Source organism: Contarinia nasturtii, unplaced genomic scaffold, assembly GCF_009176525.2.
Source record: "Contarinia nasturtii isolate CC-2019 unplaced genomic scaffold, AAFC_CNas_1.1 Cnas_scaffold_129, whole genome shotgun sequence".
Taxonomy (NCBI): Eukaryota; Metazoa; Arthropoda; class Insecta; order Diptera; family Cecidomyiidae; genus Contarinia; species Contarinia nasturtii.
In genome coordinates this window covers 7,318,775-7,342,240 of record NW_022197486.1, presented here as the reverse complement: position 1 = coordinate 7,342,240, position 23,466 = coordinate 7,318,775, and the positions used below count along the sequence as shown (strand labels likewise).

General features: G+C 34.6%; 1 protein-coding gene across 4 annotated transcripts in view; it reads right to left on the bottom strand.

Annotated features, from left to right (window-relative positions):
- Positions 1 to 20: 20 nt before the first annotated feature.
- LOC116346551 (paired box protein Pax-6) overlaps positions 21 to 23,466 on the bottom strand; it is a 40,565-nt gene continuing 17,119 nt past the window's right edge. For 3 of the 4 annotated variants that reach the window (XM_031776685.1, XM_031776708.1, XM_031776693.1), the window contains 10 exons: positions 17,505 to 17,625; positions 16,697 to 16,815; positions 16,382 to 16,610; positions 3,795 to 3,986; positions 3,590 to 3,672; positions 3,261 to 3,456; positions 2,998 to 3,190; positions 2,811 to 2,933; positions 2,287 to 2,630; positions 21 to 2,151 (listed from right to left, as the gene is read on the bottom strand). In XM_031776685.1, coding sequence (XP_031632545.1) covers positions 2,054 to 2,151; positions 2,287 to 2,630; positions 2,811 to 2,933; positions 2,998 to 3,190; positions 3,261 to 3,456; positions 3,590 to 3,672; positions 3,795 to 3,986; positions 16,382 to 16,610; positions 16,697 to 16,815; positions 17,505 to 17,625 — 1,698 coding nt within the window. In that variant the 3' untranslated portion in view covers positions 21 to 2,053. The remainder of the gene's footprint in view (positions 2,152 to 2,286; positions 2,631 to 2,810; positions 2,934 to 2,997; positions 3,191 to 3,260; positions 3,457 to 3,589; positions 3,673 to 3,794; positions 3,987 to 16,381; positions 16,611 to 16,696; positions 16,816 to 17,504; positions 17,626 to 23,466) is intronic. The other variant, XM_031776701.1, reaches the window with a different exon arrangement.

The window sequence follows — 23,466 nt, the reverse complement described above, 5'->3', positions numbered from 1 at the left end:
ACATGTTTATTATTGTGTGTTTTTGTGTTTTTGTGTGTATCTGAGTGAAATTGGATATAATATTGATATATTTATTCATTAACTTAAATCGAAAGATTAATTAGTAGAATGCTTTGAGAACTCTCTGATATACACTTATTTGTTACGTTGAGAAATGAATTCATTTTTTGTTGTTGTTGTTGTTTCTTATTTAATTGATTGGAAGAGTGACTACTGAAAACCGTGAATTTACCGATTTAAATTCAAAATGTCGTAAGCTGTGTCAAATGATGAACTGTATGATATTGATACATTTCGTGTGCACCATATGCTACTCTATATAGTTGATCAACTGTTGATACGGGTCACCGAATGTGTGGAAGGATATGTTGGGGCTTTTGTTGGGGGGGGCTAACTCCTTTCCTCCTCTTTCTTCTTATTCCATTTTTTCGTGAGTTTTCGTGTACATAAATAAATATATATATATATCCTATGCTTTCATTTTGTTCAGTTTTTTTATGTTATTATTCACACATCAAAATAAGTTCATTTTGTTCTGTGGGGTACACAATTTTAAAGTTACACGTTGAAACGTTAATTAATTATACAATACACAGTGAATGACAAGATTGACTGGGCGGTGGTTTTGGATCACACATCAACAAATTTCAAAGCAATTTTATGAACATCCAATATTTCATTTATCATTCGATCTTTCTAGATATCGATCGCCATATTGGCATTTTTGTCATTTGTTGCTCGTATTTTTCGTTTTGTCACCGAACGAATTTTGCTAGAATCATTTTTCGATCATTCGATTTTAACTTGAAACTAAATTGGAATTAGTTTATTTTTTGAAATTAGAGTTAAAACTAAATTTAAAGAAAAATACTGAATTTTATTTTATTTTATTTTTTTGTTTCGAGTCCCAAAAATGTGTCTAACAAAATGGTTTCATGTGATTGTTTATCTGAAAAATTCGTTCAACATGTCTGATTACATGTTATTTGAGGGGAAAAGTAATGAATTTGTTCAATCCGACTGCAAAAACCCTGCAATTAAATTGTCCATTACGTTCAGACCACAGAGTCTAACTGAAATCCATTCAAAATGTATCATCGGATTTTGCCATATATATATTGGAGGTGAGCGCTCTATTAGATTGGGTGTACATTTATTTTATCAGCACGGATATGGTTGAATTCATCTTAAATCTCTAAACATATTTCCTAAGATTTCATTTACTTAAATGTTACTTGTATTTTTTTTTGTTCTCTTTCTTGTCCACAATTTTTTACGTGAATGGAATATATATATTTATAAAATTTCTAACACACTTTTTTTTCCTTCGGATTTATGAAGTTGTTTACTCGCTAAATTGATGGTTTTTTTTATTAATTTGTTTGTTTGTTTGTAAAACTGCCTTTTGCTGCATTCGCATTTGCCGTGGATGATGTGTGAACAACTATTCGAATGAATTAAGAGTTAATGAACATTGTAACTACCCAAAAAAATACATTCATCACTTATTTACACTTGTTTAATTCATTTAAACTTTTCTTCTGTTTTGTTCGACGATTTAATGTTGTTGCTTTTGAGTTCACACATCGGAGGCCCCATTTAATGGTGAAAACCTCCATTACGTTTAATTGATAACTTGATAAAACTCCTGCGACGAGTTCCATTTTTTTGGAAAATGAAAAAAATTACTCACAAATGAGCTAGATTTAGGTGTGAACTAATTAGATGAACACCATGTTTTAAGTATATGGCATTTTATGGAATGCGTTGGTTAGTCTATCGGTACTTTTCCGACGATTGATCGAACCAAATTGGGTTGTAACATGGTTTTTATCTACATTCATCACTCGATTACTTCTTGTGAGTACTCATCACCTTGAAGTCAAATATTTCGAAAAAGGAAGAAAGATTGAGACACAATATATTTTTTGTTGTTGGAACAAAATTGCTTGTAAGGAAATACAGAAGATATTCAAATGGGTTGTTATCCTTTTTTGAATTCTTAACCTAATCAAAATGATTTTGTGTTAACTCAATCCAATTAATACCAAGGTCACTGAAGTCGACTCCAGTACGCCGATGATGTCATATCGGTGGTTTGAACAGGTATTGCGACGGGAATCGGTACTGAAACGCCTGGCGAAATTAAACCTATAAATTAATAATATTCACATTTTAAAAAACAACAAATTTCAAACAAAATAGATACTGATTTTGGCTATAAAATCAAAAAAATATATTTTCACAATAAAATGCGATCAAGTTTCAAAAAAAAAAACTGCTTACCGGTGGTGCCGTTTGATGAATTTGGTAAACCAAATGGTACCGACGATTGAGAGTTGAATGAATAAAGTCCACCGGCTGATGAGGTTTGAGAGGGGCTGCTTGGCGAATGTCTTGACGTATTGTATGTACTGGCGGAATTGGGTCCGCTGACCAGTCCAAGTGAATCATAAGCAGCTGCAGCAGCGGCGGCCAACGATGATGCTGATACACTTGGACCTGGGGTCAATGTACCGCTACGCACAGACATATGACATTGATATGGCGAAGGTGAAATCAAATCTCTATTCAATTGCTGTGATTGCTGTGAATTTGATTGCATTAAACATTGCTGCGAAACCGATGTTCTGAAGAAATGAAAGAAAAACGAATCTTGTTTTTACTCTTAAAAGTGGAAAAGCCTAAGATTTTATTCAAAGAATATGCACGCTTCAAAATTGGCCATTTAATGGTTTAGAAAAAGAGAATTTCATTTCAATAACCACGAAATTCTTTGAAAGATGGGAAAAATTGATGAAAAAACTCACGGCGGTCCATGGCTGGCACCGGTGTGCGTTGGTGAAACCGATAATGGGCCGATCGATGACGGTGGTGTATGATGATGATGCGAGAAACTTGACATTGCCGACATCGAACCATAATTGCAGAAGCTGAAAACGGAACAGACAATTTCATAAACATTTTTTTTATTAAAATATGTAAATTTGTGTTTACCTATAAGAATCGCCCATTTGCATGGACGGATGTATCGATGGATACATGGTGCTCATTGCACTGCCAAAACCATTATTTAAATTAAGACGTGTTGGCGACAATGATGATATATGCAAATAGTTGGAGCTACCCAACAAGCCAGAACCACCACTTTGCAACAGATCACTATTAGTTGCATGATTGTTTCCATTTGCTAAAATTATGTTCATAAATTTGAATTATTTTCCGGGATTTTTTTAAATATTTATATTTTTCAAACGTACACATGGGAGTATTGCTGCCAGGATGAGTGGATCCATTGACTCCAGCTGCAGTGATTCCGCTTAGATTAGTTGGTGTTACGCTACCCGGATTGGTACCACCGCCGGCTGTGCTGCTAACACTTGAGCTTGGTGTACGGCGTTGATTTCGCAGTTTCTCCTCTCGACGCCATTTGGCTCGACGGTTTGAAAACCACACCTACACGTTCATTTTGCACAATGCACAAGAGTTAATTTAATATTTAAATTGTATGGAATTTGTTTTTTTTTTTTAACTCTATTGTGTGTAACAAAATGCAAAATATATACTTTAGTTGTGAATTATTACATACCTGTATGCGAGCTTCAGGTAATTGTATTTTGGCAGCCAATCGTTCGCGTGCAAACACGTCCGGGTAATGTGTGCGCTCAAATTCTTTTTTTTTTTCATTAAATATCGAGAAGCGAAAATTCAAATTTAAATGTGAATACAGTGTAATTTAACTAGTTTTAGTATACAAAAGTAAAGGAAGGAGCCAACAAATGGATGATATATACCTTTTTCTAAACTATCGATTTGTTCATTTGTAAATGAAGTGCGATTCCTTTGTAATTTACGTTTCAAACGTAATCGAGCCTGATCATCGCTATCCGTACCGGTTGTTATTCCGCCAATTATCGAGCAGCCACCATTTGAATTTTCACCTTCACCCGACCCTGTCTCATCCGAATGTAAACCAACATCTAGCTCTGCAAATACGAAACAAACATACAAATATTGACAACGTAATAAAATACATATAGTAAATGGAAAAAAATCAATTGCTTCATTGAAATATTTAAAAAAATGGAAATTGTTGAAAATAATGAATGAAATAATACATTGATCAACTAACTATTCAATGATGATTGTGCGTGTTCTTTTTTGGGAGAAAACTCTAAAGTGAAAACTTTAACAAAAAAAAAATTAATTATCCGTTCGTCGATTGAATTGGCAATGACGTCAATTCCATTTGATTTGATCCATTATTCGATATCAATATATTGCTCATCTATCTTACCGCACCATTCAAGCGAACCATTTTCAATTATTCATTGGCAAAATGATAAAAAAAAACTTACGCCTTTTTTTGATTTCGTTGCGTTTTATGCAATTTATTTTCAATTTCACACAAGCCCATCACATACATTCGCAAAAGGATTGCGTAAATCGGCTGCATTTAAAGTGTTGATGTAAAGTTCTGACACACGGAAAATGCAAACAAAAAATGTCTATCTTTCAACAAAACTAAAACGTTTGAAATCTTGTTAAAACGCATTTTTTCTGGTAGATTCAAATAAAAAAAAATTTGTGCATACATGTCACAATTCGTTCAAATATTCACTGATGTATAATCACTGTGTAAATGTGAATTTAAAAAAAGTTGCTACCTATTTTTAAGCGACGAAATATTGTCGATTGTTCTTTTGTTGCCATTGGTTTTATTGATTTGTTTGAATTCGGTGAATTTCTAATGTGCGTGCCGACCTTTTTTTCTCTCCTTCGCTCACATTCTCTTCACTTTCATCCTAGCTACTCACATTTTTTTTCGTTCTCTCGTTATAGATCGGTCTTTATGCTGCGCAACAATGCGCCGGTCGTTGTTTGTTTCTTTGTGAAATAATGATGAAATTTATTCATTCAGAAAACGTTTTTTTTATACATATAACATTTAAAAGCGCCATCAATGTTTTATAAATACCATGGTTGCGGGAGAGATCATAACATCGGAAGCCTGTGTGTGTGTGTTGGGAGGACTTTTAAACAAAACGGTTGGTGGATATGGCAAAAACAGATACGCTTTCACTTAACGGCAATCAGCAAATTGTGTTACCGTTTAAACTGCACCACCACAACCATGATAATGATGACGACATCGACTTGCAATATACACTCTCTGCGTACCATATTACATTTCAGAAGATGGAAACCATTTTAATTTTGATGGATTTTTCATTGAAATTTTTGGAAAAACCCCGAATCTCAAATAAAATTGATTTTTAAAGGAATCGCTACGTATGTTAAATACATTTTAATAAGAAAAAAACGTTCCGAAGAAATCATAAAATAAAACGGAAAATGAAAATCTATGGAATTTAATTTTTCGGTTTTATCAAAAAATGTTCATTAAGTCGATGGATTTGATGTTCCACATAGAATGTGAGTGAAAGACAGAGCATTCAAGGGAAAATGTGTGAGAGAGATAGGGAAAGAGAGAGAGAGAGAGATAGCAAAGTCGTCACAGCTTGATTGAATGCATTTTATATGGTGTCGACAAATTAGAATTTTCGTCGATGCACTTTTTTCATCGCCGTCATACAAAATATTTGTTTAGCACTGCAAGAGCATAATTAGAAGCATCGAAAAAGCGATCACTTTAAACAATGCACAATGCATTGATTCGATGTGAATTTTATGTTGTTCACATCTTGTTTTCGCTACGAATGAACAAATTTCGTCAAAGGAGCGAAAAAAAATGTTCAAATTAAAGCAAAATAAATGTCATACGGTGACATTGTTTCAGCTAACAATGACAAAACATGCAGTATTTTTTTTTTCAAGGAAAACAAATGCGATTCTTTGAGAAATAAACATTGAAATGAAGGGAATGAGTATCAATCGTTGGAAATTGGTTGAAACAAAACGCGTTTTCACTCTATTATGGTACATTTTATATATACTGGCTGAATTGAATTGATCGCACTGTTGGAAGAAAAGTGCACACTCATTTTATGTGTGTACGAAAAATCAAGTTTATATTTTTTTTTTCTCGTCATGTTCATCATTCGAAATTGAATTCCGCGTTGGAAATAGAAAAATCGATGCTGTTTTTAGTGCGAGAGTGTGTACGCGATTTGGAACCCGTTATTAAGGTAACGATACAAAAACAAGCGCCGAATTGTGCGAAAGAAAAACGAGAAAAAGAGTTTCAAGTACGCGTCGGGGTTGTGATTGCAATGAGAAAAATGGAAGCAAACAATCGCACGAAGAAATGGAATCAAAAGTTTTTTTTTTCTCTTTAAAGTTATTTAATAATCAGAAGAGCGAAAAATAAAAAAAAATGTATAACAAAGGAAACGCGCATTGTGACATACGCGTCCTTTTGTATAAACGAGAGCGAAACAGACGAAGAGAATGAGAATATGCGCTTGGATGAGAAGAAGTCAAATAAAAATCTGGATCTTTGCAATTAATGTGTACATTTAAAAGAAATTTCCATCGAAATGAAAAATACAACAACAATACAACGAGCTGAACAGCAGTGCACGGCATGCGGTTCGCGACGTCAAGGCATCAACAAAAGAAATATTCCATGCGACAATTCAATGCAAGAAGTTAATGTGTGCGTGTGTCTTAACCGATCATGTTTGTTTTTTTTTTCCTTCCTTTTCGCTCTTTCGGCTCTAAGCACGGCATTCCAGCATATAGGTCTACATACATCAATTATTGTCGTGCGATTATTATCGACGTGAGAATTTGCTTACTTAAAAAAAATAATCTTAGAGCACACCGACAGCGCGCCCGAAAAAAACTATATATATAAGAAAAAGATGTGTATATTAACAAATATCCCAGCACAACGAAAACAACCACACAATACACAACCACTATTCGAAAGTAATTTGTTAAATTTTCTTTTGCTCATGTGTTGTTTATTGGTTTTATGTCCTGTTTTTCTCATATCGATGCCGACCTTCCGATTCTTCATCCTATTCGGTGCATATATTGTGTGTGTTTTTTTTTAAAGGATCTCATTAAGCGAAAATATTATCGATTTAGTGCGATGGTAAGTAGTCGAGGCATGGCAGGGGGGAACAAGAATTACAATCGTTCGAAGTGTAGAAACAAAAGATCTGGATCTAGTCAAACTATTGTACATAATGTTTTTCTCGTTGTCGTTTTTTCATTGTTTGTTTTGGCCTGAGAAATCGACCGATTGAACCGAATTTGAATTCTGAACTTTCTTAAGTCTTTGTTTCGAATCGTCATGAATTTTCATCGATCTAATTAAATATCCCGAATAAAAATTTATGCAAAATAGCACCGGTTCCTGCAGTTTGCTCTTGATGATTACACAAATATTGTTCGACTTTAAACAAATTATGTTTGAATTAGTACTGATTGTGAATCACAACATCGTCAAAAAATCAACACATCCAACAATTCATAAATTTACTTTTCGATGGCAAATCTGAGCTTTTTCTTGATGACTGTCTCACCTAAAAATCAAGAAACGAATCATCGAACTGAAATTGAGTGTGCGTTTTTTTTTTGTGGCCAATCTGGAGTACGGGTACAAATGTCTCTTGAAGTGTCTGAATAGGTGACATGAGCAGCAATCGAATATATATGGATATTGTCGATGTTTTGTTGAACAAACAGTGGTTGAAAGTGAATGAATTTGGAATTTGTTGAAAAGAGTGAAAGCAGCGAAGTTGGAAAAAAAGAGCTGCTAATCGTCTGGATTATATGTTTTGAAAAAAGATTTGATATGTTCAGTCTGTTGTTGACGTTCACGTCGACGTCGTACAAGGCAAAGTGATTGTTTCACTTATGTTGCAGTCATACAGACAAATTGCGTGCGATGTTTTTTACGCATTCATCGAAGCAGAACATTTTTTTTTTTCGTTTTTCATTTTATTCGAAATGTGCGTGTCATATATTTTTTATAATCAGATTGTTATTATTCTAAACATAATCCTATTAGTCGAATATGACGATTTGTACAAGAAATTATTCGTCAGAGAGAAAAGTGCATGTTTTTTTTTATTACATTGAGCCGCGCACATTTTGTATTCCATTCAGATGGGATTGTTTTGACGCGAAGCAATCATCCAAGATCGTTGAGAGACAGAGAGAGCCGAGAGAGAAAATTGCCCGTATAAATGCTCCGTTGGGACGGGGTGATATTTCTCGTATTTTTATTATTAAAGATGGATCCTTTAAAATGCTTGAAAATAATTCGAGAGCCAATTGAAATGATTGCATCACGGTGAATGCAAATGAAAACATTGAGTGTGTGTGTGCGGTGTATGTATTGTGAATGCGAAAGACCGATGAAATTACAAGGTCGATTCGGTTGAAAATTGCCGGGAGTTAACTGAGTGTGTAAGCAAATTATCGACGGTTTATTAGTCAACCAAACATAGAGAAATGTGAATGATAATAAATCGGTCGTCATGCGCATATCTAAATATGCGAGAAATTCCATTCGGTATCAGCCACTTTTTAAATTATTTGAAATAATATTCGAAACATTTTGAAGGCGCGCAACAAAACCTCACTCTCGTTGGCAATTTCATTTAACATAAATCACGTAAACCGTTGCCCTGTGCGTATGTAAGTTGTTGTTTTTTTTGTTCCTCTCACTCTCTCGTCGTTTCCAAATGTTTTGAACGTATTTTGTGTGAAACAGAGAGAACGAAGACGATCCATGGATCGAGACAGATAGAATGAACGCACAAAACGAAGCGAAATGAGCAGAGAGAGAGAAATACATTCTTGCATGCCACACATATTTCTCATATCGTATGTAATGCCATTTGATCTATTTAGCAGCCGATGTACAAATCAAAATCGTGCGCGCATATTTCCATTCTCATTCCCCCATTTTTTTCCAAAGTGCCAAATGGAAACATGCGGATACGAATGTGGCGAGGAATAAAACACGTATTGGTATTGGCATAAATGCCGAAATGGCATTCTTACGAGAACCGCATGCTATGCGCTCAGTTCTCTTTTTGCTCTCGCTCTCGCTTTCTCTCTCTCTCCCTATCGGTGTATCACACAAACATATACATGAAGCGTAATGTATGTGCGTGTATAGCACGTAATATCGGAGTGTTTTTGCCGTTTTTCTGCCTTTATTCGATATATTATGAATAAAAAAGGGGCGGTATTTTGTGCAAGCGAACCGATACAATGTACGAGAAAACGTGTGTTTCGGGCATGTTTGTATGTAATCTCCAATAATTACGCGTTTACATTACGCTCTTGTAGTTATTCTTCCTCTTTTCCTCTCCGTCACGGTTTGTGTATCCGTCTCGCTTTCTGATGAGCGAAAGTGTCTACCCGATTCGGTTGTCGTTCGTGTGCGGTTATTTTGTGGAATGCACCACATCGCTTAGTGATAAATACTAGGTTCCGTAATTCACAATCGACAACACAAATTACATGTTATTAAATTGTTTGGTTTAGATTTGATTCGATTTAGTCGTGTTTGTTATTATTGGCAGAAATTACATCTTCCTTCTCTCATTACCCCCCGAAGCAACTTGTTCGTGACACAAGCGAAGCTTTTTTTCTGTTTATTTATGATTTTACACCTCGAAATTAAAGACATTTCAAATTGACATTTGGAACGGTGTTTATTATTGACGCCAGAAATAAAATTAAACACTTGCTAAGTGGATTCGAATGTCATCAATTTTAAATCCGAAACAATGTAACTCCTGCGCAATTACCCCTGATAAAATTGCTTAAGTGTTTAGAATGTGTGTGGTTTTGGCGGTGGATCAAACACCTTGCATACAGCTTGCTAATGCGTAGATTTGAGCGTGATGTGTCGAGAAAAGAAATAAATTCCATTTCAAATCCTTTTCACGCTCCGGATTTTGCCAATAAAACTCATCGCTCCCATGAGATTTCGTTGGAACGGAACCATAAAAACCCAAAGTGGCATTCAGTTGGAATGAACAATTGAAATGCAACAAGTTTTCAGCCAACCAACTATTTCGAGTAGTTCAAATAAACCCACACACTCAAAGAACAACAACAACAGATAAAGAAAACGAATGACAGAGAAATCGAATCAAAACACATTCACCAAACGATGACTACGAAGATTCCGCATCTCTAACGGAGAGTTTGATACACTGCCGTTCAAAGGTTTCGCATCCAATGTCAGTTTACGATTTTTTTGCTACAACCACACATTTTTCGTAGAATTTTTTTTTGACATGTTACTTTTTTCGAAACTTTCTAATTTTAAGAAGAAGAAAATCGTTTCAAATTGAACGGCATCCGACTCTATTCAATAGTGAGTATATTGCATATTGTCTTCAAAGATTTATAAGTCTAATGTTGTAGTCGGGCTGAAACTTTTGAACGACAGTGTATACGCCATCAGTTCGGTTCATTAATTTTTCGTTCGTTGCTCTTCAGTTAGACGGATGAGTGCTCGCCAACATTATCGTTTAGCAAATAAATTGGAAAAAACGAGACGCTAAAAATGGTAACACTACAAAACAGCTGCTTTCAATCTTCATTGGAAATGATGTCAATTTCTCGATTCTTCTTGAAAATATGCCATCATGACTCAAACAATTTCATCCGAATACAACAATAACAATAACCAATTTTGATGCCTTTAGCATTGTTGTGATGTGATTTATTTTCATCCGCTTTTAACATTGACAACTAAATTGAAATAATTTAATTAAATTCACCATATAGATTTGGGTCACTGTTACGATATATGCTTATAAGCCAATGAAATGATGTCATGCCACTAATTTTTGAATTGATGAACGAATTCGAATTATTTTGATTCAATCGGCTTCTGAAGTTGACGATACCATGGGCCCATGGCATGGGGGATATTTGATGAAAGCTTCGTCTCCCAAAAAGTGAGGAGCACAAAAAGGTCCTCATATTTTTCGCCAAGAACCGAAATGGAAAAATGAAAAAAAGAATTTTCGAAAAGTAAAGGTCTCTAACAAAAGTGAAGATCGAACAAAACGAAGGTTCCACTTTAAAAATCACAAAAGAATCCCAAAGGAGTCATTTCAAATCTACTCTCCAAACTGTAAATGGATCCATTAGACCTATGAATCTATGTGCAGTTTTGCAAATGGAAATTTTTAAAGAAAACTTAATAAAACCAAATAATACTGAATAGCAACATGCAAGCATGTTCATTTGAATTCGTCATTCAGACTAGTGTTCAAATTAAAGCGCTTACATTAAAATAATGCAATTTTTTCATTATATTTTTCAAGTTGAATGGATTTCCTTGGCGACTCTCCCACACATACATAAGTGAAGAGCAGTAAAAAGTGTCATTAGAACACTTAGGAAAACTTAACAGTATGTAATATTTAAGTGACATACAAACAGTTGAAAATGCGTTCTCTCTCTCTTTTTTCGTTGAATACTTTTGACTTGAATGTTTCTTTTATTAATTTTTCATAATTCCTATTTAAAGAAAGAGATTGAGAGAGAGAGAAAAAGAAGCAAAGTCAATACGTTTTTTCTTGAGAACCTTGTTCGCACTTCGGTCGTGCTAATGACTGTGTTGACGATGCGAATTAACTTTGTTGTATGTGATTAAGAGCACTTCATTCTTTATAACACTCTAGAGTGTTTGTTCGCTTCCATAGTCACTTCACTTAACGAAGAGGGATTACACATAAAATATAACTTTCAACTTTACATTTTCAATTTTTGTTGTTGTGTTGCGGAGTCAGTCTCAAATGGCATATGCATATATGCACCCTAAACATTACATATCGTCGATTTATAAATTGAATGCTTGACATCGGTGTCACTGGATTTTGCTTTATTAAATGTATTCGTACAATATTTAATAATGTAATTGAAATATTGTAATAAATAAACTAAATACGTGAACAATAACGAGAACAAACAAAGCAATATTCCCGGTCCAAAAGAGGAATACATATAAGTAGCAGTTTGATTGTTATTTGTTATGAAGAGCGGAAGAGGGACTGCATATTTTTTCGGCTGTTGTTGTTTTTTTTTTATTCATTCGCACTTTTTCAACGAATCAAATGCGAGCGCCAAACACGCACACATTTCGATATCATATCACATTCTACAATTATACTATTATAATTGATGCCCGCACGAAATCGCCTGGTAAGAGTGCTATTTTCTGTTGTGTAATCCTTTATTGACATTTATCGTTATGAGCAGCAACATCAAGTGGCGAGGGCGCCCCTGATGTGTTGTTTTGTACTGTATCGCGCTGTACTAAGTGTTTTGTACAGTTTTTCTGCAAACGTGCCATGGCGAGGGATAGCCAAAGAGTCAATTGTTTTTCGCAATATGTAATCCGGAACCATTCTCATTCCACAATGACACTACTACACATCCAAACAAAACATTTACATCATGACCATACAAATCACCAAAGCAATTAAATTTGTTGTCACTTTTTGCCATTATTGTTATTGTGAATGATGTGCTCGTCGGTTTATGCTTTACATTTACGCAAAAACTTTGCCCATTGTCTCTTATCGAGAGACTCTCTCTCTCTTTCTGTCCGACTCCTTCACAATTACTCTCGCAATCATAAATGGATGCGAATATGTTTGGATGGTAAGAGTCGTTCCGCACTTAATATAACAATCATTACAAACGATCAAATGTTTCAGCTTCGATAAACAAAAAACAAACAATTATTTATCATGTTGCTTATCGCATACGGTTTGCTTGAGCATAAATTATGAGCATATCACATATAGACACAGAGAGAGATATGTTGTTGCAATTATTATGAATACAAATTTATTATGCGAACGCAAATAAAAAAAAACACAGCTAGCAATTGTTTCGGACAACGGGGCTGGTGATGGCGAATAGCACGCACTTGCATGACTGAATGCAATACGGAAGTTGGTGATTCAATAACAAAAATACGGAAAAAAGTGTGAGTTTATTAAGTTATTTTCACAGTATCAAGAGAATGAAAACACAAGCATTTTTCATCGTACATTCATCGAGTCCATCGGCCGAAGAGCATTTAACCACACTTCAATCAATTGATTTCACAGCGTGAACATGTTCGAATTGCTGCAAAAATTGTAAAAGAAAACCGCAAAATAATGATTTTTTTTTTGACAATAACGCAAAGATCGATTTTAAGTGCTTATGATCATCACCTAATTTGGTATCGATAAGATAAATGGGTGAAAGAGAGAAATCAAGAAACAATGGCACCATTCAGCGTAAAATAGCTATATAAGCAAAAAGACAAGTAAAAATTCAATGGCCCATTGTTTGAATCATTTTTCATGAAATGTGTTCCATTTTTCTTGGGTTTCATTGTATTTTTACAGGAGCTCTGGCTCTTCATTATTACACACCATTTCGGATGATTGTCGATTATCGAAATCTTGAAGCTCTACTGTTTTCGGATTTTCCATTCCTCTTACATGGCATCGCATGTTGTTTTTGAAATGATTGATGCCTTTTTTCTCTTGACTTTGTTATTTTCACAGCCAATTCCAATGAAATGCTGCAAGTCTATTTTCATTTCAACAGTGTGTTTGTTATTGTGCTTCTTCTTTTGGCACTCTTCGTTCTATCGCTCTCTTTCTGTCTCTGTGTGTCATTCTCTATCTTCACCGTTCAACAATCTATATGACGAGCACAAATACAAAACAAATAGTTACAAATCTCTTAATAAAATGATTGAATGCTTGAATTGTCAACGGCCATTCAATACTATAAGCAGTATGTTACTCTAAGCTAATCGACCATAAGTGTTGCACTAATAAATTTTATCGACCATTCACACATAGAGAACATATTGAATGCTTTGAATTTTTCCGAAAAAAAGGTGAATGGAAACGCAGCTAGTGAGCGAAGAGCGAGTGAGATGCACAAAAATAAACATTTGGGTTCGTTGGGTGATTTTTCGGCTATAAATTGTGATCGATATATATAAAAGATTTGTTAAGTAGCAAAAGATCAAAACACCAAACTCAAAAAAAGTCCCGAACAAGAGAGAACACACATGGAATGGAGGGAATCAAATGTGTTTGAGGAGGTAAATCTGTGCAGCTTTTTGAGGTACTGAATTGATGACACAACTAGCATACAGCCACGGTAACCAGAGAGACTAGATCAGACATACAGTCGTTCTCTTTCTACCCCTCTCTCTCTCATTCTCGGTGCAAACAATTTATATGTGTGCACTTTTTGTTCCCTGAACATTTATTTATTGTTTGTTGCCTTAGTCGAAGCGCAGGACAAACGACAATCCGAAAAAAGGTACCATTAAATTATTTAATGCACATAATGAGATGTCATACACTCACTTTCAATTTGTATTTTTCGATTTTCATTTTCATTTGATTCCGTTTCCATTGAATGACGATGTGAGTGTGTTTTATTTTCTTCATCAATGAAACGTTTTCGTGTTGCATTGTTCTAGTGCGCCTGAATGCGAAGTGAAAAAAAAGGAGATTGAATGAGCAAAAGAGAGAATTAAGCTCGTGTTGTGATACTTCCAAATGGCAATTTCATTGGTGTATCTGGCGCTGTGTATTGATTATTCAATATTTATGTCCTTTTTGCTCTTGTGATTGTCATCTGTGTCTGTGCCCGATTGAAATAATCAGAACTCTGTTAAAAGAAATGAAAAACTGGGCGCAAAAATGTCATCACATATGATTACACGCTTATGATGATGCGGCTGACGAAATCAGTATGCGACCGAGAAATAGTCGACAATATTTTGCTTTTTTACTAAAGAGTGAAACAATGGTTTCAAAGAAAGAGAACAGTAGGATTCAAACTGAAAGAGAGCCAAACACGGTTGGTGTTATTTTTTTTGTGTTTGTATATGTGTGTGTTGAATGCAAAACAGCCCAAACGAAAATTGTATAATATGGGAATATGTCGTTTCAATTACGATTTCAAATTGAAAATAGAAGGAATATCAAAATAAGCAGCGCCAACCCCGAACAGGGTAAAGTGAGCGTCAATTTTTTGTACGAGAAAAGACAGTCCCAAATCGATGATATACCGTTAACAATTTAAAGTGCCGTTTAATTTGCACAGTCGTTATATGCCGCACAAAGACCCAACCAATCTCTCTCTCTCTCAATAATAGTTGTAGTTTTGCGCAGTCAGATCTTTCTGGCATGAATGTACGACATTCCCAAATCCAATGTACAATACACCACATTTAGGGCCACTTATGAATGTTCACCGTAAAATACACATGGTTATTGGTTATGAACATGCATTTCTATGTTATTATTATTTATATTCCATTCCATTGTTACAAGAACCATTATTACTGTTATTCGATTCAATCGTCAGTTCGACTATTGTGCCACGGGGTGAATTGCCAGTGTCGCGTTGCTGTTGCCGCCACTGCTGATGCTGATGCTGCTGCTGCTGTATTATGATTGCCATTTATTATTAGATAAATTTCTGTTTGAGAGTTTTTAGAAGATGTGTCATGTATTACGATCGTGTCAATTGTTCATAATTTATGGTTTGATGATTTGTGATGGTGTTGCTCCTTTTTTGTCATTCTTCGTGTTTCACTTCACGCTTTGGCTTTTAAAATAAAAATGCCATCGACTTTTAGGCCGATCATTTGTTCATGAATTTGTTTTGTTGCCGCTTTATTTATTGTACATTTGATAAAGCGTACAATAGAGCTACTTTATCAGCTGCTCCGAGTACGTTGAACGTAAGGATTTATTGGCACACACATGTGTGTGTGTCGCTACATTGAAATTTCTATCAATTTTGTTTTTTTTATATATAAATAAAATGGAATACTTTTCACTAATGCCAATTTTACGCATATACACTCAATTTGAACGGACATTTCAATTTTATTTGTTGGATTATTTGGAATATCTTTTTCTTCCTCTTTTTTCTTACTCTCAGCAAATGTTTCGATGTGCCGAATCAATTACCCCCTTTAATAACGAACACGCGCAAACACTTCCTACACGAAACGAATAGACTAGTGTCCATTGTTTGTGGATAAAGTAGAATTGTTGAAAAGAGTTGACCTTGTGCACGATTCTTCATTGTTTCATTATTGAAAATAGCCATTATGAATGGTCATTCAATCTTACAAGGATTTAGATTGTGATAGCAATAAAGGGATAACAAATATAAAACACCAAAGATTTTGTCAATTTTCTTTAACGTCAGACCATTTCAAATAAAAAACAAATACAAATGTTATCGATTGAATACACATTCAAATCCGAAATCATATTTTTTTTTTTTCGTTTTTCGCAATTTTCGTTTGTTTGAGTTGCAAATCAATTTGTAATGTGGATAAATCGTAATTTATGACATAAGATTTATGAAATTAATGACAAACCTTTTTTTGATGCGATATCCTCACCAAGAACGGTGCATGTTCCGCCGCTTGCAATGCCGGCACCATCCGATGGACTGAGCGGTTGTAGTCCGAACGACATAGGCGTTGTTGCACCAGCACTTGGATACCATGCCGTTGGTGTTCGTGGCCAAGATGCTGTATTGCTTGTACCATTACTCGCCACGCTACCACTACCGCCCGAATGATGTGGCGATGTCAAATGATGATGCTAAATCGAAATGATTTTCATCATTTATTCATTTCAAAAAAAAGAGAAAGAGAACGAACAAAAAAATCATCCGATGATAAACTCACATGATGTCCGTTTAGCAAACGAAATTTATCGTAAGCCGAATCGCTTGATAAATTGCTCAATGTTGGTGGCGTTGATGCGGCAACACGATCGATTATTGGCGATTGTTGATGTACAGAAGCTGAAAAATAAGAGAGAATTTAACGAAAATTCCAAACATTTTCAATGAATAACGCGAAGTTCTTGCACTGGCCTAATTATTCTCGAGTCGCGAATTTAATTGAAATGCACAATGTTGATGAAGAGTGATGTACATCAAACAAAAATCTATTCATTTATTCATACAATTATTTTGCCCATTTTGCATAAGCTTAAAAAACGAATTTGAATTTAGGTCAGTTGCATATTTTGGAAGCTTTTAAAAAAAACTTTCGCAGGCAAAAACAGGGATTTTTCCTTTGAGGAGTAGAAATGGTGAGGAGGAGGAGGAGATCGAGGAGGAAAATGTTTTTAGCTAAAAATGATATTTTTGATATAAAAATAGCCCTTTGCGCAAAAAAAAAACTTTTCCTCCTCACTGGAGGAGGAGGATCCTCCTCGCTCTCTTCCTCTTCCTCATTTTCCTCCTTACCATTCCTCCTCCTCAGAGGAACAATCCCTGAAAAAAAGTGATGGCATGAAAAAATAGTAAAACAAAAGAAAAACTATTTAACGAAACTATTTTGATTTCATTTAAACTGTGTCAAATTTTTTGGATTTAAATTTTTTGGATAATTTTTTTTTGTCAGAAATCTTTTTGGAATTTAAATATGAGATTTAAAGACGAGAATCAAATTATATTTCTTCTAATTAAATTTGGCGATGACTTACTTTGAGAATGATGATGTGTATGCGAAGTGTTGTTATGATGCAGTGATGAACTGGAGCCCTGTTGATGTTGTTGCTCTTTTTGTGCGGCTAAATTGCGAAGGACACGATTAATTGAAGACACCTAAAAAAAATGCGAAGAAATACAAATGCGTCAACAATTTTCATTTATTTCAATTAGATAGTGTGCTGAAATGGATTATTTCCTATGCTGAATGTTTTTTTTAAAGTTTTGCATCATGCCAAAGGAAAAAAAATGTTATCGCAAAGTCTAGTGTTTAAATAGACATTTAATAATATTTCGTTGAAATAAATCGGATTTGAATTCGTTTCAGCCGGAAATAAATAATATCGCACGTGTTGAAGAACAGAATGTAGTAGCTCCTTTCCGGTGTGACACATGCTCAAGAACAAATTGTATCGCGCTCGTCTTATTGGTATTCAACGAGTGCGCACAATGAGCGATCGGATTTAAAATCAAAAGTGTGTGCAATTCTGTATGTAAGTGTGCTGTTAACTTCCGATTGGCAAATTTAATTTCATTATAATATACTCTGTCTTACATGTTTGATCGTTGGTCTTTTTTCGCAATCGTATGTAGAATGAAAATCAGAATATCGCAAGAGTTTTTCAATGAACGGACATAACTGAAAAGCGAAACTAAGAATAGGAAGATAAAACTCCAATTCGTTGTGAATTTTGCACGGTATTTCGTTCGTCTCAAAGTTACGCTTCAATTCACAACATGAAATTCAAATAGAGAAATACGAAATGTATCGTTAAATGCGTTTCGCATTTAGTTTTCTGGACGCGATTTAATAAAAACACTTTTGCACTTTGTCTCTTTTCTCTCTCTCCATTTCCATTCACATTAAAATGGGCTGTGTGCAAAATGTGTATACATGTCCTTTTTTCTAATATTATATTATGCTACTGTGTGTTATTCCATTGTTTGGCATTCGTCACAGCCTATCACTTAATTCTATCTTTTGGGTGTATGGTTTTTTTTTGTGTACTTCATTCGGATTTTGACTCTTTTTCCAGTCATTCAATTTTTCGCATTCGACAGATTTCTCTCACTTACCAAATTGAGACATATTATATATTCAAGTGATGCGCAAAAAAAGGGACCGTAGACAATTGTGTATGCGTGTATGGCTTTGTGTGTGAATATACGAATCAAACAGACCATAATATATGACGAATTGAATAAATAATGTTGTAATAATGTGAACAAATATCGGTGAATGACAATGGAAATGTGGAAGCAAACGTAAAAGTGTCAGATTGATGATCACACACACACACACACACACTGGAAGAATAAATAAAATGAGTGTTTTTGTTTCGGTTCGTTTTTAGTTTTTGGGGTCAATTGCCATTCGGTTTCTTGTTTTTGTTGTCTTTTTTCGTTATTGTTGCTCTTCTTTTCATCATTGTCCTGACACATCAACGCATGCAATCAAAATATTTAAAACTACAAGATGTGAAACAAGTGTATATCTCTCCTGATTTCACAATTTTTCTATGTTCCCTTGTGTTAAAGAGATCAAATCATAAGATATGAAAGTGAGATTTGTATCTCCGATGTGTTTCTCTCTCTCTATCTCCCATTTTCTGGTTTTAATGCATTTAACATGAACAATCTCTATTAACTACACATAATTGGTTTTGCGATTCGATTTCATTTTGTCACCGTGTTGTCGCTGATCAACATCAAAAGCATATGAACCAAATCTCTTCGTTCCCTTTATCTTTGCCGTTGTCTTTTACATTTTCACGCGAATTTGAATTGCTTCTGTCTCTTTATATTGAAATGCTCATGAATAATACGCTTCGTGTGGTCTTTTTCTTTCAATGAATTTAAATTAAACTTTTGATGATTTAACGACAATTACGAATCTATTTTCGACCGAATTCGAATGAAAAAGAGAAAAAAATGTTATTCCGCCTAAACATTCGTACAAAGTTTTTGATTGCGATTTTCCGCTAGATTTACCACTTTGGTACAAAACTTCGAAGAGAACCGAAAAAATACGCACTTTGACAGCAAGAACGAAACAAACAAATGAAAGTGAAAACTCCTTTGATTCTATTCATTTTAAAAGCCTTTTCAAATCCTTTCAATGCCATTTTATTTGTGGATTTTCTCAAACCATTTACGGTTTTTTTTTTGTTACTTTGTTTAATCGAATTGAGACCGAGACACTTCGAGACATTTCTCGCTTGAACATTTGTTGAAAGACGCCAACTCCATTTAAAACTTAATCTGTCCATGAATACATATATCAAACAACATAAATATATTATTAAAACATGAAATGAGCGATCAAATATCATAGGGTTTTTGCCAAGGTGTACGGTGTGTTTATCGTTTAAGATTCGGTTTCATCAATTACTCAATTCGAAATGAGTGGAGCAGAAGAATTGGCGTTACCACAACAGCAATTTTACCACTATGATTTGGAAAACGCTGCGGATTCATCGCGGTGAAAAATGTCTTGAAGTTTTGTCTCTGAATATATGATGAACGAAAACTTTCTTGTGGATTTACTTCAAGAGATCTGATTCTAATCATTTTTTCCGGTGTATTTGGATATGTCTCTCACAAACAAAATTAAAATTCGATGAAATTTTCGAGCACTGGTTGCACAAAAAATAAGTGTCCATTAAAATGAGATTGCATCCGGTCGTAAAATGCGATGCATATTGAATGAAATGGGTCGATTTGATAAAAATCGAGCATAATGCGTACAATCTCACAGATTTTGTTGTTTGATTATATCGATGAAGTCAATAATCATTGTATTTTTGTTGCCATTTCATAGAGTGCAATTTCAGCCAACAATGCAGTCAATATTATGATTCTATTGTGGTTCGAACATATGTAGATGCACATAAGGCGGACAACATCACCGAAAATGTTTCTCATAAAAAAGCATGTGCTCTTCGAAAATCAAAAAAAAAAATTGTTGAAACCGTATAATATGATTTTTATCTCCTTCTCTCGTCGTATGCATGTGTAACAACAGTGGATTTTCTGCTAAAGGTAGTGTTCCTTTCTTCAGCCGCACACGAGCGAGAAAAAGAAAAAAAATACTTCGATTTGAAAGGATAAATAAAAAAAAACTAGTGCAAATAGAGCATGCAAGGGTGTATGAATGTTTCCCTCTTTCATGTTTCTATCTTATCTCGACTTTCATATCGCAATATAACACCGTTGGGAGACCCCAGTGCTTATACAATGTATGCGTGCATCATGCACCGTGCAATCGGCAAGCAAAGTGAATGCGCTTATCGCACGAGAAATGTGAAGATGAATATTGGTCTCTTTTCTCATTTTCGCTCATTCCAAAACTCTCTAATGTTGATTGTTGCAAAGGGTGTCTATTCGTACTGCGTACAATGCCATTGCTATTACCGATATGTTGTGTTTTAACCATTTTTCTCTCACTTGTCAGTGAAAATCGACATGCTGCTGCCGTAGCTGTCGAACGAAAAAAAAACAACAAAGATCCACTCACATTGTCAGGACATGGGATATGCGTTCAGTTGGTTAAATATGATTTTCTGTCATCGTTGTTCGTTTTGTAACAAGATAAACATAATTTGATGTTGATGATGATGGTACACACAAAGATGACGCGCTATGATCATCACACATATTTCCACCCATTGTTCTATATTCGGACGTTTTTTTTTTCTTGTTTCAGCCCTAGTGCTGACACGGCTGCTTGTCGTTTGAAATGGGCCCATTCGGTTGCCATATGCAATTCGATGAACTGCCACAACAGCTACTGTGCATGCTCTCTTTTTTTGCGCTTCAATGAATTAATTATATATTTAATAAAAGTATTAATATTTGTATTTTATCCTCTTTGCAACTCTCTTCCGAATAACAACGAACAGCAGCAACAGAAACGGTAGCAATTTTCTTCTCGGCTCATGAGCACGACCTTCGCATTTCACAAGGATATGAAATGATTGTCGGTTAAGTATGAATTCAACGGGCCGAATACAACAAAACAACAACAAACTAACAAACAACAACAAACTAACAAACAACAACAGCAACAACACTAAATATACCAGATTATAATAATTGAACGGAACGGATTTAAATAAATCGGGGATTTAACAAAAAAAAAAAACAGATCGCCGAAATGAATACGGAGAGATAAATACGAATATCGAAAATATGATATAACAAAAATATTATATTAAACGTACAACACTATTTTGTCTGCCCTTTCTTTATCATTCTCTTCTCGCTCTCTCTCTCTTTCTCCTGTTCATGGAATTGATTCAATTTCCTTGCCGATATATGTAACAATAACAACACTTGAACCCGAAATTTTAATACTCTGCGCTCTTCATTTGAAAATTCTAATTGCTATTGCATTTGAGCTTAAGTTGATGCAATTTGTTTATCGTTTTATTGTATACTTGTGTTCTACACTCTCAAGAATCGTATGTTGTTCGGCTCAGCCTCATTTTACAATTGCTTTTAAATTAACTCAGACTTTTGAACACTCTTTTCCCAATGAACTTCTAGAATAACAGTATAATGCTGACAGCATTACAAGAGGGAACAAGTGCAATTCATTATACATGTTTTCCATCGATGTTTGTTTTATTAATTTTTCAAAGTGATTGTAATATTTGAGTAAATTCTTCCAACATATGTATATATCGAATTAAAAAAAGAAATGTGCAAAAATTTAAGAATGTAAATAAAATATTCGTAAACATTTTCAGAAAAAAAAATTGCAGTGAAACAAACTGTAGCAAAAAAAATGCATTACAATGAGACTCATTAGAGATTTCGTCAGCTATGAGCGCATCGTTTTAGGCGTCTTCATTTGCAATGCAGCTTCTGCGCAGTGAATTGAACAATAACAACGAATTTACACAATAAAATGAATGATTTTTATTCGTGTATTTATAAAAGTAAACAGTTTTGGGATTTGTTTCACAATTTTATGGATTTTACCAAACTGCGCACCATTCAAACAGTGCCTGGGAAGAATATAATTCGCATAAGATTTTGATGACATCGTACATCCCGCATTAAAGTGATTTTACAAAAAAAGGGAGCAAAAATGAAGTGAAATCGTCGAAAAGTGTATGTTTTGGGTAAAAAAAAAATTTATTGTCGATCAAAGCGCGTCACTGCTGAGTCAAATATTGTTTGTTGTATAATTTAATCGATGCAACATCAGGGGTCCTACGACCTCATTCAGTATACAATTTTTTATTTTTTCGATTTGCAACAATTTTCTACATCCAAAACCATGTAATAACACCAGCTTAACAAGACAACGGAATTTCCGGGATTGTTGTACAAAGAATAAGCAAACGCATTTTGGCGCATGCAGCGGACATGAATGGTAGCAACGAAAAATGAAATGAAACTATATTAATTGTGGTATAGGTAGTATGTAATTTTGTGTGTACGTATTAACAATAGCATTGAAGCGGATCACACGAGATGCACAGAAAACAACAGTAATGCGGCTAAATACCATTCAATACAGTTCATTCCTTCATTGTTCGACGACTAAAAAGGAAGACGAAGAAGCAGAAAGAAATCCTAAGATGAATGGAAATTTACTTTGTGAAAGCAAAACAGAAATCGGTTACATAATTCTATCGTCGGCATTTTTAAATAGCCCATGCGCTTGTCGATATATCTATATTGCTCTCCTGATGTGCACAGCACTTGAAGGGACACATTTCAATGCAATAGAGAGAGAGAGAGAAAGATGAATGTAAAAAATTGTGTGTCGCAATTGTCGTTTATGCTTTGACTAAGATCACTCTCTCACCAATAATAAAATTGAATAATGCCCAATGACCGTAAAGAGAAGAAAGACCTTCGAAATCCACAGTCAATAAATTAAAGACAATTCACATCGATTAATTGTAAGCGTAAATAGAAATTACACGCACAAAAATGTGAGCG